General features: G+C 49.8%; 1 protein-coding gene across 1 annotated transcript in view; it reads left to right on the top strand.

The window, feature by feature from the left end:
• The first annotated feature begins 4,783 nt into the window (after positions 1 to 4,783).
• GPAT4 (glycerol-3-phosphate acyltransferase 4) overlaps positions 4,784 to 18,348 on the top strand; it is a 25,891-nt gene continuing 12,326 nt past the window's right edge. The window contains exons 1-2 of the mRNA XM_006141674.2: positions 4,784 to 5,151; positions 5,478 to 6,487. Coding sequence (XP_006141736.1) covers positions 6,323 to 6,487 — 165 coding nt within the window. The 5' untranslated portion in view covers positions 4,784 to 5,151; positions 5,478 to 6,322. The remainder of the gene's footprint in view (positions 5,152 to 5,477; positions 6,488 to 18,348) is intronic.

The raw sequence follows: 18,348 nt of genomic DNA, 5'->3' as shown, positions 1-18,348 counted from the left end.
AAAAAACTATGCGTGGATTTCAGAGTCTTTTTGTACCAAAACAAACTCTTACTTTAATTCCATTTCTTCAAGATCTTTTTGAAGTCCTCTTGAATTGTGGATATTGTTCTGTATCTGTTGAATAGTTAGATTGCTTCCTGTCAGTGTATGTGTAGATGTTTCTATTTTTTAGAGAGATTTTTGCTGTAGGGCACATACACTCACCAGAGAGAGACAGAAAGCAGAAAATCACCTCCGGGGGGATGGCCAGGCCACAGTCCCCTCTCCTCCATTCTCCTTGGGATTTTGGACATGCATGCACACGCAACCTGGTGTGAGTTTTAAGCTGCCAGGTCTGGGACTCGAACTTGATTGCCTGCATAGGAGTTCAGCCACACAAACATTATGCCATCTGCTGTTCCCAGATGTTCTTTTTTTTAAACAGATGAGTAGCATTCTGCCCTGGCCTCTACTGACTTTTTTTAAAAAAATAATCTAAGCCTGTGGCAGTCAACCCAGCACATAGTACCACTCTGCACATACTTAACATTGTTTCCCAGCTCAGGACTCCTGACGCTACTGACATTTGGGCTGGGTCATTCTTTGTCACGAGGGCTACCCAGGGCCCTGCCCTATCTGGCTAGATGTCAGTAGCATCTAGTTGTGACAACCAAAAATATCTGCACACATTGCCAGGTGTTCCCCAAAGGTGTCAAAAACAATCCCTGGGGAGAATTACTCTGATTCACCTGTAAGCTCCATTATTCTTTTTTTTTTTTTTTTTTTTTTTTTTTTAAGGGGGTGTCCCCTCCCCAAAAAAGTAGGGTGTGTACGCTCACCAGAAAGACAGAGAGAGACAGAGAGACAGAAAGCAAGAAATCACCCCCTAGGGAGGATGGCCACACCTCAATCCCTTCTCCTCCATTCTCCTCTCGGGATCTTGGGCACACACGCACATGCCCCAGCGTGACTTTAAGCCACCGGGTCCAGGACTCAAACTGCGGTCAACCACATGGGAGTCCAGTGACATAGCCATTATGCCCACTGCTGGTCCCTCCATTATTCTTTATAGAGGTACCATTTTACATCCCTGTTGCAGTATTTGGAGGTTTTTTCCTCACTCTTACCAGTGCAGTGGTTTATCTATTTATGGATTATTTTCCATCTCACCTGCAGCTTTCATTTGAATTTCTATCTTATAGCTATCCTTTTATTGAACAGCTACTGCTTGCTGGGTGTGGAGTACTTTTTGGCTTGTGGGTTTTGTCTCATATGTTAAAATGCTTCTTTAGACTTTCTGAAAGTTTAGTACCTAGAATGGAAGACAGTACTTTGGATTTCTTCTGACTCTGAAACGATAGTATGCACCATTGATTAAGATCTGATATGTAACAGATGGTGTGCTTGGTGTGTTTCAGAAGTGCATTTATCACTATGTGGTCTAAGCATTTATTTTATTTTTTAAAGAACTATTTGTTTCATTTTATTTGTTGTTATTATATTTTAATTTGACTAGAGAGAGAGAGCAACAAAGGGAGAAAGGGGGAGAGAGAGTAAGACGGTAGGCCTCCAGGTTCAGGACTCGAACCATAGTCAAATGATGTGGGAGTCCAGAGCCTTAACCACCACACCACATGGCTGGTCCCCTAAGCATTAATTTTAATAAAATGGCATTCCTTTCACCTTTTGAGTTTGTGTGTGGTGTCTCTCGAATAGTCTGGCAGTCTCGGTCTCCCAAATCAGGATGTATCACAGGGAGCTGCCAGAACTGACGAGTCTGCAGTTAGGAGTGACGATCCTCCCTGGCGAATACTTAGTTGGTATTAGAATTGGTGTAGACGCCCAAACATATTTTTTCCCAGAGGGCCTGCGTGCTAGCCAGAGAGAGGGAGAACTCCGCCCCCCACCCCGGTGAGCCATGGTCACACTACAATCCTTGCTCCATTTTTCTTTTTCTTTTTCTTTTTTTTTTTTTTTTCTTTTGGAGAGGTTTTTTCACTGTAGGTCGCGTGTGCTCCCAGACAGACAGAGACATAGAGACAGAAAGTGAGAAATCACCCCCCAGGGGGGATGGTCACGCCGCAGTCCCTTCTCCATTCTCCTCTCGGGATCTTGGGCACGCACGCACACGCGCCCGGCGTGAGTTTTAAGCCACCGGGTCCAGGACGCGAACCGCGGTCGACTACGTGGGAGTCCAGCGACATAGCCATTACGCTAACTGCTGGTTCCCCTTGCCTCATTTTTCCATCCTGTCAGAATTTTGAGCATGCTTGCACACCCATCTGGTGCGTTTTTTAAGCTACCAAGGCCAGCATGCAAATTCCAGTTGGCCATGTGGGACCAGCTCCCTCAACTACTAGGCTCCAGGCCAACCTTGAGGCCCTGAGTTAAATTGAGTTTGCTCTGTAATTTCCTTTTCCAGGACTTTGTTCTTTTCCTAGCTACTAGTCATCGCAGTTTGAAATCATGACCATGTAAAAGTCACGACCACGTATGCTTATTTATTTGATGCTTGTCTCAGGGCAAATTTGCTCACTGCTAATATCTAACACCTAACATGGTGACTGGCACATACTGTGTCCCGGGGAACTGTTGGTGAATGAGTGAACGGGTCACTTCAAGAACAGAGGCCATTTGGGAGCCCCCAGGTCTCGATTTGCCAGTCGGGAGTTGACGAGTTTAGCAGTGGGTTCTGTCACCTCCCTAGGATGAAACCAGCCTCTCCTAACACTCAGAACTATGACAGTTGGCTCTTCAGATTTTCTCTGGAACATCTGGGTGGTTGGGGGAGCTTTGATCCAAATGCTTCTCAGTGAGTTTGTCTGGAATTAACCTGGAGGTTAATGGGATGAGTACATATTCCTTTGAATTAATGGCTTCCCCTACCTCATGCTCTTGGGGTCATGATTGTATTTACTTGAGGCTAAGCAATATCCTCTCCTAACTGAGCAGTTACCTAGAAATCGGGGTCGGATTCAGTTTTGATGAGAGCAGTTTTGAACTTCCAGACCTCAAAGTCCGTATGGTTAAGGGGGCCGTAGCACACCAGGAACCTTGGGTTTTAATGACTGCCCTGCTTGTCCAGCCAGAGGTAGGAAAGGTATTCGATGACCACAGTTTGTGCGCTGTTTCCTCCACTTCTAAGAATTTGTGTGAGGATTGTTTGGTGTTGGCCAGAGAAGTCGTTTGGCTAGTTTACTGTTCCCTGTTCTGGAGGCTGGCCCTCACAAACAGAAGCTCAAGGCGGGGCAGCGGGACAAGCAGGGGAGAGGTCACCACCTCTGTGGGGACAAAGGCTCAGCTGGGGCCTGGGTCTGCGGCTCTTTCTGGCAGGACTACAGAAACATGCTAGGCCTTGCAGGCGATGGTCCGTTGCTTATTCTCTGTTTCTTACATTTCTTTGCAAGTGGTAGACCATTCCTAGCTCGTGAACCTTATGAAAACAGGCCAGGGCCAGAGCCAGCTTGTGGGCCGTGGCTTGCCAACCGCTGGGCGAGGCAAGGAAAGTAGCCTGTTGCTCCATGTGTTCAGCGTTCTGGGAACTTGAGCCCAGATGAACCTTGGGAATTGTCACTTGATTGTGTCCCAAAGAAGAGTGACCTAAACTCTGGGATAGGGTCAGAGTGACCCTAGCCCTGGTCAACTTGGGTCCTTGGAACTCACGGTTTCCTTGTCCAGTGGGACAGAGGGTTCGTGCAGCCTCTCTGCGAAGAGACCCTGGCCCGGGGTTGGTAGGGCATGGCAGGGGCATGGCAGGAGAAATGGGACAGAGGAGTGGCCCTGGACATTGGCTGGGAGCAGGTTTAAGGATGCAGTGACTCGGGCCCCTGAGCCTCTTTGGAACATAGTTGGAGATCTGGCAGGACAGTTATGAAAGTGAGCGGGCAGGTCTGTACCTTGGATTCCGAGAAGAACACCAACTTGTGACTCGTGGCTCCGGACTTGCCTCGTGGGTATTCTTACTCACAAGAAGTTCTCTAGCAGGCCTGGCACGAAGAAAGTGCCCGTTTATTTCAGGGTAGTTTGGGAGACAGGAAGGGGTGAGGTGGTTCAGAGCCCGACGCGAGATGGACTCACTGTTCCTCTCCACCTCTGAGCGCAGCTGTGTGACCTGGGCTTTGTCTACTCTTCTGAGCCTAAGTGGCAGTGACAGTGACCACAGCTGCCACAGGCGTTATGAGAACTGAGCGAGGCTCAGTGCCTGTCACCTTGAAAGCATTCAGGAGAAGTTGACGGTGGGGCGAAATGGGTCAGAAATGGGAACTAGTACTTGTGACTCAGAGTCACGGAAATGGCACGTCCTTGTTGAGCGTTCGGTCCCTAGATGTGTGGGAATGTGGGAACAGTTTAGGACAGGGGCTGTGCCTGCCTCGTAGTTTCCTGGCCTGTGCTGACGGGGATGGGATAACCAGAGAGACACGTAAAGTACACTCTGTAAAGCATTGGGCGGAATTTAAGGTGAAGCCAGCACCCATTCATCTATCAGTTTCCTGAGCTCCGAATGTAATAGAACAGAGCCAGAGGTGATTGGCTAAAGCCAAAATGTTTTGCCAGAGAGTTGATAGCTTGCCCCCGAGTTCAGGATTTATATTGATAACATGATTTAGCATGCATAATATAAAGTTGGGATAATTCATGAGATATTTGAGATAGTAGAAATTATAAATGAATAGCCAGCGTGGGGAGATCAGCGAGGGGGGTTTAACGTCTATGTAAGAAGATGGAACTGTATCTTTCAAAACTAAGAGTGTCTATTTTCTTGTCCCCACAATTCCCGTTTCTAGGGATTCATCCTGAAAGTGTATTTGCCACGTGCATTTCGTGTCCGGAATCATGCATGCACATGGTTATTCCTTACAGCATCGTTTACAGCTACAGGAGAGTGGAAATACCAGTGTCTAGCCTTAGGAGACTAGTTAATGAACGCTTTACATTCTTGGAGGTGAAAACTATGTGCCTGCAAAAAGTGAGGGAGCTCTCTGTGCTGACGGAACAATCCAAGAGACATTTACCCAAAAGCCAGTAAAAAGCCGGGCCGGCAGCAGTGTGCGCGTGCCCGCATCATTGTTACGGTTGTCACAAGTTCCTCATTCCTCGTGTCAGCACAGACCGTCTTGAGAACACGAGCTTGCTCGTAATGCGGTCGCATTGAACTCGGGAGCTGGGGGACAGGTGGGTGGAAGATTCACTTAGCCTCGTGTATACCCTTTTTCTATTTTGAAATGTGGCCCACAGTACATAGGTTTTCTATTCAGAACGTTCCTGTGATCCCAGATCATATCACTGGAGTTGAAAACTACGTAAACATCTGAGTTTTCCTCCCACATCATGCCTGCCACCTGCGGCTGTGCCTGGTTCCTCTGACCTTGACGATTTGAGAGGCTGGCACTGGTGGTTGGCTTGCCCCAGACAGCCACCCCCAACCCCCAACACACAAAGCATATTGACGTTCTCCTCTTGATTTGTGTGACTGATGGTGTTTCTGTTTTCACCCCCAGCTTTGGCAGCATGTAAGCAAGCTTTTGCCAGGAGCCCAGGTCACCGCTGAGAAGGGGGCCTTAGGGAAAAGACTCTCCAGAAGAAGCCAATGCCAGATGCGTCTGGAATTACACTCACCGCGGGCAGCATGCGACACCCTGTGCCGGCGTCTGGGTCCTGCTGGCGAAGACTGTGGCTCTCCAGGTAGGAGGGTCCGGGGAGCAGTGAGCGCCTGGAGCCTCTCTAGAGGGAGAATGGGGCCGGATACGAACTCTCTACAGTGAACACGATTTGCAGCTTATGAAGGAGCTTTAAGTAAAACCCTTATTTAATTTCCAAATACCCAAGTTCAGAAGCTTTCCGTGCAAAGTGCCAGCATCACCCCCTCCACAGGAGTTATCAGGACTTTTCTGGCACCAAGTTGAACTCTTCTTGGTACTTCTGGCAACGGCACATCTGCAGAACAGATTTATCTACTAAATGCTCTTGGGCAGGAGCAGCAAGTCAAAGCTCAGGAAGCAGCGGGAGGACAGCAGAGCAGAGACCCCTCCCTCGCTGCTCACTTTACGCAGGAGCCTGGCCTGGACTCAGATGCTGTGCTGACGACACCCGCTGCCTCGCCAGCCTCCAGAGCTCATCTTCCCTGGGGGGACGCTGCCTGGGGGCTGCCTCCCAGGGCTCGGTTCTACTCTCATTCTACTCCAAGTCTTCCGTGAAGGCCACTGCTGCTGTGAACTCTGGAATGGCGTTTGCTGTCCTTTGGGCACTTGCTTCCTTTCCCAGGCTGGTGCTGTCGGAAAGGACCATCTGAAGGCCGTGTTTGTTCTTGGAGAGAAGGGCGCTGGCCTTGCCTGGATCCCCCACCATGTTCCTGCTGCTGCCTTTTGATAGCCTGATTGTCAACCTCCTGGGCATCTCCCTGACTGTCCTCTTCACTCTCCTTCTCGTTTTCATCATAGTCCCAGCCATTTTTGGAGTCTCCTTTGGTATCCGAAAGCTCTACATGAAAACTTTACTAAAAATCTTCGCGGTGAGTTGGGGTGTTACCAAGGGAGGAAGTGCTGTCCGCCAAGAGGGTTCTCCTGTGGCTGATTGTTACCTCTTTATTAGATGTGAGAGAGTTGGCAGAACGGGAAGGGGCATTTTGAGTAAGAAGGACTACGTGTGTGCTTTTGTAAGCCCTTAGCAGTCACTCTTCTTGAGCTAAGGCACTTGCATGTGTGATTCCCGCTGAGCAAAGGGATCTATTTCAGGGCTCCATACCTCGCGTGTAAATTTCAAAGAGAGAGAGTTTAGAATGAAAGAAGGATCCCCACCAGACCCTGGTTCTGCATCTACAGCAGACACCGAAGCTTCTGCTGACAGGCCTCACTGATGAGCTCAGGAGAGACTTTTCTCTCTTTCATGCACTTACTTTAAGTAGGTTGTTGCATTTCAGACAAAAGATAGGAACAGAAAAGGCCATTTGAATCACGTTACTTTCTTAATGATCGAGAACAGGGATCATAAGTTGCTGACGTGTTGGAGCAGAGCTGGTCACATTGTAAAGGAAGACTGTGAGTGGTGACCTTTCCTGGACACTGATCCTGCGACGACTTTCAGTACCCACCCAGAGGTTCAGTGATTTACTGAGTTGTCGGAAAACACGACGCATTTTTGCATAGAAAAACTCCCACAACCCAGTAGTTGCAAAGTCTGTTTTCAGTAGTTGCTGAATCTTTAGGAATTCTTTTCCATAGCTGAGACCATGTGTAAAAATGCATTCATAATAATAAAGCAAGCATTATTTGTCCATATATTATGTTAAGGCTTTTTAGAATCACTTTTTAAACTTTCTTTTGATTCTGTGTAATTCTGTGGTGGACAGGGTAAATATCTACATTTTATCATTGAAGAATGAGAGTCAGTAAGATCAAGTGAGCTATTAGAATGTTACATGGCATTGGGAAATATCTTTAGGTTTGTCAGTGAATCTTCGTTTTTGCTGTAGGGCATGTGCACTCACCAAGCGAGAAAGAGGGGAAAGAGAATTGCACACATGCCCATGTGTTTTTTAGGCCTCTGGGTCAGGGACTCAAACTGCGTAGTTGCCCGCGTGAGACTCAGCCAACTTAACCACCATGCCACCTTACTGGCCCCGTATTTCACTGAATCTTAGGTTTTATCAGTATTGGTATTTAATATCCCAAAAAGAACATGACTTGTTCCTCATTTAAAAAAAATTAAAGCACAGCTGACAGAATATAAATTAACCTTTTATTTTTTTGGAGAGGTTTTCACTATAGGGTGCGTGCGCTCGCCAGACAGAGACAGAGAGACAGAAAGCGAGAAATCACCCCCCAGGGGGGATAGTCAGGCCACAATCCCTTCTCCTCCATTCTCTTCTCGGGATCTTGGGCACGCATGCACACGCACCTGGCGTGAGTTTTAAGCCACCCGGTCCAGGACTCGAACCACGGTCGACTATGTGGGAGTCCAGCGACATAGCCATTATGCTAACTGCTGGCCCAAAATTAACCATTTTTAAAGTGAACAAATCCTTGGCATTTACTGTATTCACAATGTTGTACAACTACCCCTTCTTTCTAGTTCTAGAACACTTTCATCACTCCAAAAGGAAACCCCATACCCATTAAGCAGTTGCTTCCTACCCCTCCCCTGGCTTCTGGCGACCTCAGGCCCACGCTCCAACCTCAGGCCCACGCTCCATCTGGATTTGCCGTGCTGGTACCACACATGTAACTCACGCACGTCCGTCCTGCGTCTGGCTCCTCTGACTTAGCATCGCATTTCTGATGATCATCTGCGTCGTAGCATTCACCAGCTCCGGGTGCACTTTCCTCATTTGAAATGGTTCAAAATCTGACACTTTCTGTGATGCCACTAGTGAGAAATTCCACGCCTGACCTCATGTGACAGGTCGCAGTCAAAACATTATCGTGCAAAAAGTACTGTATAAAATGTAATTTTCATGTATTTCAGCACCCAGGATCCCTGTGGGTGACACACCAGGATGGAGTTAGTAGAACAGCTGATAAACTTGTAGGAGACAGTAATGCGTGGTATCTGGCTTTCACTCAAATTTATAAGCTAGTGGTTAATTCATGGGCCTATGGAAACCAACATTTATTTAAAGTTTATTTCCTTCATATGACAGACAGGCCAGCACCCTTGACCAGGGCCTGTGCTGTGATCCTCCCTAACCTAGCAGCTGGCCGTGGTCACAGCTGTACCCGGAGTGCAGGCAGACCAGGAAGGCAAACCTGGAACCTTCCCATGTGGCCTTCCAGCATCATGCAGCAGTGTCCCTACTGCTTGTGCCATCGCGCTCAGCCTGGAAATTGTTCCTTTGAGAACAGAAAGAAGAGTTAGGAACCTAGGTTCTTACAGTAGTTAAAATTTAACTTGTATGGGACCATCAGTTAGTGTGATGGCTGTGTCACTGAACTCTCATGTAGCTGACCGTGGTTCAAGTCCTGGACCTGGTGGCTTAAACCTACACAGGGCACACGTGTGTGCGTGCCCAAGATCCTGAGAGGAGAATGGAGGAGAAGGGATTGCGGCATGGCTATCCCCCCGGGGGGTGATTTCTCACTTTCTGTCTCTCTCTCTGTCTGTCTTTCTGGCGAGTGCATGTGCCCTATAGCGCCAAAAAAAAAAAAAAAACAAAAAAAAACCAACCCTCTCCAAAATTGAACTTGCATGACTTTGGATGGGACAGGCCTAGGATCCATGTATATACTTCTTACTTCATTTTGGAAATGCCTGCCAACATAAATATTTCAAAGTTCATAGCTAAAAAATATTTTATTGACTGTATTTTTCTTATTTATTTTTAATAAGTATTTAATTTTATTTATCATCATTATTATGATGCGTCAAGTACAAGTACACACTTGCTCACCAGGGAGAGAGACAGAGGGAGAGAGAAAGTGAGAAAGCAAGACATCAGATTGAAGACTAAACATGGTCGACCATGTGGGAGTCCAAGCACCTTAACCACCATGCCACCTGCTGGCCCCTATGACCTTTCTTTTAAAAAAGAATTTTTAATTTTATTTTACTTATTTTTTAATTTGACTGAAGAGAGAGAGAGAAAAGGAATGTGAGAAAGCAAGCCGTGAGGTCTAGGACTCGAACCCTGGTCAGCCCTGTGGAAGTATAGCCCCTCCACCTGTTGGCTCCATGAACATATTTTGTTAATGTACATTCTTGTGCCTTGAAGTGCCAGTTATAATTATGCAATGGAAAATTCGCTGACTGTGTACTGTTAGACCAATCTATGGGTCATGGAGTCTTGAGCCATCAAGGGCTGTTTGCAGGCTGTCTTTGAAAATCACTAGTTTGGGGCACCGTGATTGAGAAACGGTGTGGGTATAGCACGTACCTGCTCGAGACCTTAAGATTAAGAATTTCAGACACCAGACATGCCCCTCTTACTGCCTAGAGGTGTGTCGCGTACTCAAGAGAGCCACAAACTGTCTTGCTGAGCTTCAGGGATAGTTAAAACTTGGCTGTAAGCTAGAGGAGGGGGTGGGCAGGAAAGGACTGATACAAGCCAGCCAACCACACAGGATGTTTCTGGAGCCCTTCGCTGTCACTGCTCTGAGTTGACCCCAGTGCCAGTGAGAACTAACTGCTACTTCCTTCAGTGGTGGCGTCAAGTACAAGCCGGAGTTGGCCAGATTGGCTTCAGACCTTGGGACGTCTCTACCTGCATACCCACGTGTACATCTGAAAAACATCCTGTGCTCGAGGGGTTCATGTACACGTGTGTTTTAACAGAGGGGTGTGTTAGCTCAGTTGGGCTGCTAGAACAAACTACCGTAGCCTGGGTGAGCTTAACAGCAGATCTCTCTCACAGAGATCTGAGAGACTGGAAGCCCGAGGTTGAGGCACTGGCACTCGGTGTCTGGTGAAGACCCACTTCTTGGTACATAGACATCTGACTTCTATGGCCTTCTGAGGTGGAAAGGATGTTGGAGCTGCCTGGGATGCCTTGGTAGGCAGCAGTCCCATCTGCGAGGGGTGGGATTGCTGTCCGCGTAATCTGGTCACGGCCCGAAGTCCCCACCTCCAGATCCCATCACACTGGGGAGCAGGCCTGTCATGTGAGTTGAGGGGACCGTAAACGAAGTCTGTAGCAGGCGGAGACCTTTAGTTTACCTTTTTCGGCCTCCACCCCTTCCTAGGTTGGAGTGATACACATAGTTTTAGAGAAAGCTCAAAAGATTGCCTTATTTGGTTGTCAGAAAAGTTGTGATGTACTTTTCTATGTTTTTCTATGCAAAAAGGTGTCATACTTTCCCAACAATACAATAATTCTTGGCTCTCCCTCCTGACTATGAGAAGCGTTTTCCAAAAGCTCACGAAAAAATGTTTTATGAAAATACTCTACATAGATTCCACTTTTTTTGTTTGCACCATAATAAACCTTTATTTTCATTCCATTTTTCCACAGACTTTTTGGAGTTCCTCTCTTACATTTTAATCACCTGGAAAGCATCTTTAAAAACTGCATACTTGGGGACACAAGAATCTGAGTTAATTGACCCGTGTGGGCATTTTCTTTTTTTACTTTTGCTAGACGGTATTTGTGCTCACCAGAAAGAGAAAAATGAGTGAGAAACACTCCCTGACCTCCCCGCCCACCCCTGGGGAATGGCTATGCCTCAATCCCTTCTCCTCCATTTCTCCTTTTGGGATTTTGGCTACACACACACTTGCACCTGGCATGTTTTTCAGGCTGCTGGGTCTGAGACTCAGCCACACCGTCAGCCATGTGGGATCCAGCTGCCTGCACCACCACTTTGCTGACTGGCCCTGGGTGGGCTGCCACATGCATGTGCTTGCAGGAGAGAGACAGAGAGTGACAATGAGAGGGAAAGTGAAAAGCCACTCCCCAGGGTGATGGCCACTCTGAAATCCCTTCTGCTCCATTCTCCTCTTAAAATTTCAGGTTCGTACTGACATGTGCCCAGTGTGATTTTCAAGCGGTCAGGTCTGGGACTCGAATTGCAGTCAGCCATGTGGAAGTCCTGTGCCTTAACTGCTGCGCCAACTGCTGGCCCCAGGTGGGCATTTTTTAAAAGCTGATCAGGTGATTCTGAGGTCCACCGTCAGAGGGTGAAATCTGACTCCTCTCCTCTCGCACATGGACCTACTTGGTGACTTATTCCTGACACACAGGATGTGGTGGCCATGACACTGTGTGACAAGTGAGATCAGGTGAGGATTTGTGCTGCCTGTCCTTGGAACCCAACACCATGTGGTGAGGGAGAGCTGGGTCCTGTTTAAGACTCTGACAACCAGCATCACCCGCACACAGCATGAGTGAGCCCTCCGGAGTTCCAGCCCCCAGTCTTCCGGCCACCAAGGGACCAGAGCTGTGTGGTCTGCAGATCGTGAGCTGGGTAATGGTGGTGCCGGAAGCCACCAGGTCCTGGGGTGGTTAACCAGCCTAGGATTAGGGGATTGTAAACACGGCCCTCTGTCTCAGATTCTAACCCTTTCAGTCTTTCAGTCTTTGGCAGTGTGTAGTCACATCGTGGCTGTTTCTGGTGTGCGTATAATTTTGTCTGTTTTCTTCTGTCATTTGATCAGTCACTTTTCCATTTTACTAGATAATCTTCAGAAAGATCATTAAAGTGGGATGTCTAATAGTCCATGCGCTGCATATAGCTGTATTTTTGGCAGCTCTCAGAGCCCTGGCTTAGCAGTCAGTTTCCCACGATGAGTTCATCTGCGTGTGTAAAGGAGATAGAAGATACCACTTACCTGCCCGGGGTGTGTGGAGAGGACGTGCTGGACTTGTGCCATCTTTCCCCTCTTCTGGGCGGCTCAGTTCAGTCAAGTGCTGTTAGTGCTGAGTCATCGAGGGCTTGCTGCACAGACCAGTGTGTCGTCCCTTATTTATTATTTATTATTTATTTTATCTTAAGACTTTTACCATAGGGTGTGTGTGCTTGCTGGAGAAAGACAGAGGAAAAATGAGAAACTATCCCCCAGTGGGAATGGCCAGGTTGCAGTTCTTTCTTTCCCATTTTCTTGGGATTCTGGGTATGCATGCACACATGCCCAGTGTGATTTTCAAGACGCTAGGTCTGGGACTCGAACCATGGTTGGCCATGTACAAGTCCAGTGCCTTAACTACCACACTACCTACTGCCCCCATAGCAATTCATTTAAAGCATTTTTACCCCTCCCCCCCAGTTTGTGCTTCACATGAACCCTCTACGTGGTGGTAATGAGGAGCAGAAGTCAGAGCAGTGGGCTTTCGGCAGAGTTGAGAATAATTAGGGAAAGGAGGGAGGAGAGAGCCTGTATCTGAGAGAGAGGTGAAAATGAGTGACCTAAGTTCTCTTGCCCGATGTGAGGAGAGTTGGTGGGTTAGACTCGAGAAGACAGGCCAGTTGTAATCCGATTGATGTTACATTTGCGCGCGGGATTTGTTGGTGGGAAGTCAGGGACCAGGGATGGTTGTGGTGGGATGGGCCTTAGTGTGGGGATCAGGTAGATGTACCTTGAATATCCAGCGTTCCTTACCAGCTCTGAAACTTGACCCAAGTCATCGCATTTTCCAGGCTGCTGCTCCAGCTGTAGTGTGGGAGCAGTGGTGCCTCCCTTACACGGCTGCAGTGAGGAGGTGAGAGGTCATGTTCGTATGTCTTTGCTGCCCAGGTGAGAAGTGGGACCCTGCCATAACCTGGAGCAGGCCAAGGACAGACCGGAGGAGATGAGGATGTCTCATGTCTGGGACAGCGATAGGAAGTCGTTTTAGGTTTTATCATTTCAGGTCTGTTGTTCTTTTAAAAATGGATTTATTTTTGGGACCAGCAGTTAGTGTAATGGCTATGTCGCTGGACTCCCACGTAGTCAGCCGCGGTTCACGTCCCGGACCCAGTGGCTTAAAACTCACGCTGGGCGCGTGTCTGTGCGTGCCCAAGATCCCGAGAGAAGAATGGAGGAGAAGGGATTGCAGCGTGGCCATCCCCCCTGGGGGGTGATTTCTCGCTTTCTATCTCTCTGTCTGGCGAGTGCACACACCCTATAGCTAAAATCTCTCCAAAAAAAATAAAGTATTTATTTTTTAAACGGTGATCTTGATGAAGAGAAGCATCGGGAGATGATGGATTAAAGCAGCCCTGACTGACTTACTGACCATCCACTAAGCACAGGCCGCTCTCCTACTGCTGGGGTGCACATCAGAGCCTGTGCTTCTGCCCTTCCGGGCCTCTGCAGTGCAGCAGGAAAGACCAGAGCTCCCCCGTGCATATGTAACTGCTTCAGTGCTTCAGTAGGAGTGTATAAGTAAAAGTTCATTCCGACTCATGGACTCGGGTGAGCCACATTCATACAAGATCTGGCATTGGCACTGCATCTAAAAAAGGCGTGTAGAAGTCAGTGGGTAAAGATGGAAGGTACGGTCCGTCTCGTCTGCAGACAGTCCGTCATTCAGCTGAGCAGAAGCAGCACGTGGCAGGTGAACATTTAGATTTTGTTATAAGGCACAGATCACCAGAGAGACAGAAAGTGAGAAATTGCCCCCCAGGGGGCATGGCCACACTGCAGCCCCTCCTCCTCCTTTCTCGCATGCATGTAACCCCTGGCACAAGTTTTTGTTTTGTTTTGTTTGCTAAAGGGTGTGTGCACTCGCCAGACAGAGACAGACAGAGAGAAAGTGAGAAATCACCCCCCAGGAGGGATGGCCACGCTGCAATCCCTTCTCCTCCATTCTCTTCTTGGGATCTTGGGCACACACGCACACGCGCCCGGTGTGAGTTCTAAGCCACTGGGTCCGGGACTTGAACCGTGGTCGACTACGTGGGAGACCAGCGACATAGCCATTACGCTAACTGCTGGTTCCCGGAAACTGCTTTTGAAAGTGACAGCTTAGAGAAGCCCAGGGTGTCGTTACCAGGCGTGCCGCTGTACACTGGCCTGTGCTGTAATGTAAGGTGTGTTTTGTCTCGTCCCAGGTTCTTGTCACAGAGCTCCTAAGCCCCAGCCTGTGTGAGCAGGTGACAGCAAGTGGCCCTTAGAGAGCTTTAGGGTGGGGCTGGCAATGGGACCCGTGATTAGAGGTTGGCATTCCCGGCCCCACCCATCCACCTCTGGGAAAGGAGGGGATGCGAGGGCCGAGGCCCAGCACGGACGCCCCCTGCCCCGTGCCTCTCTTCTGCCCGCCTTGTCCTGAGTTCCGTCACAGACCCGTAAACGTAAGTGTTCCCCTGGTTTCGTAAGTCATCCTAGCCAATTGCCGACCCTGAGGAGCGGGTCGTGGGAACCCGGGTTTCAGCCACTCAGTCAGAAACAGGCCACAGCCTGGGCCTCGCAGTTGGCATCTGAAGTGGGGTGGCCGTGGGACTGAGCCTTAGCTGTGGGAGTCAACGCTGTCTCCAGCGGGCGACTGGAGGACACGCTGTTGGTGTCCACTGGGTTTGCTCAGGGTGAGGCCCATCACACCTGGAGTTAGACCTGCACTGAGGGGGTCAGAAGGATTGTGTAGGGGTACGGGGGCACTTGTAAAAGCTCGTGGAATACGGAATTAAAGTATGAAATCCACGCGTGTTTTTCCGTAATGTGCATTTTCCATGAATTGTTTGAAGACCCTGGTAGAGAGTGTTTGCCCAGGGCCCTCCCGTTCTGTCTCCCTGAGGGTGGAGTAAGCGGGCCCCGGCCCAGCCATTCCTTATCAGGCTGTTTATTCTCAGCCAGCAACCAGGGTTCCTCCAGCCTCCCCTCAGCTCCCCTGCCTGTGACTGGCCAGCTGTCCCCTAACCCGGCGGCATTTTGTACTGTTCCTGAGGTCGAAAACCAGGATGCCTGGGCCAGCAGATGGCATAGCAGCTGTGTGGCTGGATTCCCATGTGGCTGACCACAGTTCGAGTCCTAGACCCAGGGACTTGAAACTCAGGTCAGGCGCATGTGTGTGCATGCCCAAGATCCTGGGAGGAGAATGGGGGAGAAGGGATTGAGGCGTGGCCATCCCCTCTGGGGTGTGATGTCTTACTTTCACTCTCACCGTCTCTGTCTCCCCAGCAAGCGCACATGCCCTAAGACAAAATCCTCTGCAAAAAAAAAAGGAAAAGAAAAGCACAACGCCAAAGGGGACGAAGCACAGGAGTGGGTGCTGTCACTGAGCGTTACGGAGTGGGGCGGTCAGCAGGACCACCGCCATCTTGAATTCCGCACAATGCGGCCCTCACACTGAGCCCTCTCTCTTGGAGGCCTGGCGGCCTGTTGCAGTCTCATCTGAGTAGCAGGATGTTTTCTCGTCGGTTTATACTTGCAGTACCCGTCAGAGTGCTGGCCAAACTGGGAAGGCCTCCATTCAGCCTGAGACACCTGTCCCTGTGTGCCAAGCTCGTTGCAACCTCTCTTGCCCTTTTTCAGCTCCTCCCTACTTCCAGAAAAGCAGCGGGATTCATCTTCCTCCGTTTTAGGAATTATTTTAACATTTCCTCTAGAGAAGCTCACCCATGCATGGAGCTGGGAGACACTGCAGGCCGTGCGGGCTGAGCGTTCCCTGGTCTCCGGATGGCTCCGTCAGCACCTCCTTTCCACACGGATCTGGAGCGATTTCCAGATGCGGTCAGGTCACTTGCCGACCCTGGCTCTGCCCTCGGCAGTGCTCAGCCACGCAGAGTGGTCTCGGTGCCCCCCAGGCTCTGCTGGCAGGTTGGCCCCGTGCGGTGGTGCCGGGGACCAGCCTCGGCGGGAGTGGGTTGGCTCGACGGATGCGACGCTGGAAGGAAAGGAAGACTTAAGGCCTCATGCCTTTTCATGCACGTCCTCAGCCGGACACTCCCAGAGATCGCTCTCTGAGGAGTGACAACTGTTAGGAATTATCGTGCCTTTTTATTGAAAATGTGATACATGCAAGTAAATGGGAGAGGGGCTACGTGTACTAATTATCAATGCATAAAGTTTTAACAATAGAAACCATTCAGGGTTTGATTAAGGGCAGGTCTATTAATCATCAATACAGTTCAACAATTGTTTGATTGATGAAAGCAGGTTCCTGGTAACTTCAAGCAGTGCAGTTTCAGGAAACAATTCCAGCAAGCAGAGTTAACTATCAACCGATGTTCAGCAGCAGCTGTCTTATGATTACTGAAAGAAAATCTCAAGCATAGATATTAGTTCTTATGGGGGATACAGCCTTTTCAACTGGTGGTGAAGTGACTAATAAGTTAATGAAAAACTTTAAAATGGGTTTATGGTGTTGTGGATACACTTGTGTAGCCTATGGCACCACTGTTATGTATTTTGTTAGAACATTAGTTACCATGGGACGAGAGCGTCCTGGGTCAGCTTCGGCCTAGTCCTATTGTATGTAAAAAAGGTTATTTATATTAAATGTGTCTTGAAGGGCCTTCCAAAGATCAAGAAGAACTTTAGCACACCCTTTATTGTGCCCAATGAAGCATTGTAATTAACAGTAAGTGGTCAGGGTAAAGGGGAGCGGTCGGGGGACTTTTCGGGAAATCCTACCACACACTCAAGATGTATGAGGGAGCTATGTAATTCTTTTATAGTAGTATATCGGGGAGTCAGAGGGGGGACCACTTCCTAGAAAGGCTATCACAGTTCCAGAGCAAATAGCAAGCGGCCTTGCCAACATGCTAAATGACCCAAGCTTGTTCCAAGGTCGGGGGGCGTACAGTCGCGGCCTTGCCAACTTACTGAACCGACCGGAAGCGATGCTCAAAGGTCAAGGGGCTCAGACGGGTCCTGGAGCCCCACCAGGTTGGACTCCTCCACAGTGGGCCCCGTGTTGTGCTGGGTCGCGGGGTGTACGGTGCTCCTGCCTTCGCCATCTGGGAAGCAGTTGAGAAAAGGTGACTTTTCCTGTCGCTGCTCTCTCCCCGACCCACGGAGGACCCAGGACGGTGATCTAGCCGGGAAAACGAGCGCGGGTTTTACCTCCCATCCCCTGGCGGGGAGACGGCCCCTGGCTCGCTTACCTGGACCGGAAGGGTGATGAAGAGCGGCCCTGGGAAAGCCCTTCTCGGGTCTCTGAGGGCCACATGCTTCCGTAGTGATGAGGATGGTTCGCGTGCTCGCCACCCACGGGATGTCCCCTCTGGTGGCCCCGCACGGCAGGAGGTTGAGACGTGTGCGTTCTGTGTGTGGCAGAAACCAAGGTCCCGACGCGTTGTGTAAGGGAGGAAGCTGGTGAGTGCTGGGCGTGGGAGCTGGCTGGGTTTCTCTTCGGTCTCCAGATAGTGTTGTCCTCGTAATACCGTGAAGCCCCACCAGGCCTTTCTGTGCTAAGTGTTGGGATAGTCCTGTTCCTGGGCAGTCTGAACTCATGACGGCCTCAGCCCTTATCTCCTGGAAAACTAAGATCTCTGCCTCCTAGAGCATTGCATGGCCAGCAGCATGGGCTGGTGGGCGGTGGTTCGAAGGCCACTGGGTTTGCAGTTGGCAAAGAGCTGCCCCTTGGCAGGAGGCTGCGAGGGTGCACTGCTGACTCGCCGGTTCCTTCAGTGACCCGGAGACAGAGACTGGGGCACTGGGAAGCTGGGCCTGCCTGCCTGGGGGCTGTGGCCTGCCCACGGTTCTGCTGGCCTACCCACGGGACTGCTGGCCTACTCGCGGGGCTGCTGGCCTTCCCACAAGGCTGCGGCCTGCCCACGGGTCTGTGGCCTACCCACTGGGCTGCTGGCCTACCCACGGGACTGCTGCCCTACTCGCGGGGTTGCTGGCCTTCCCACAAGGCTGCAGCCTGCCCACGGGGCTGTTGGCCTACCCACGGGGCTGCAGTTTCCAGCTCTTCCTAGCTTTGGGTCCAGCAGTCATGGAGGACTGCTGTGGGCGTGCCCCTTGGCTACCGTCTGATCTCAGTGCAGAATAGAACGGAGGTGCTCACCTGATCCACACGGC

The sequence above is a fragment of the Tupaia chinensis genome, unplaced genomic scaffold, assembly GCF_000334495.1.
Source record: "Tupaia chinensis unplaced genomic scaffold, TupChi_1.0 Scaffold000061_1, whole genome shotgun sequence".
NCBI classification, from domain to species: Eukaryota; Metazoa; Chordata; class Mammalia; order Scandentia; family Tupaiidae; genus Tupaia; species Tupaia belangeri.
This window is presented reverse-complemented; position numbering and strand designations above follow the sequence as displayed.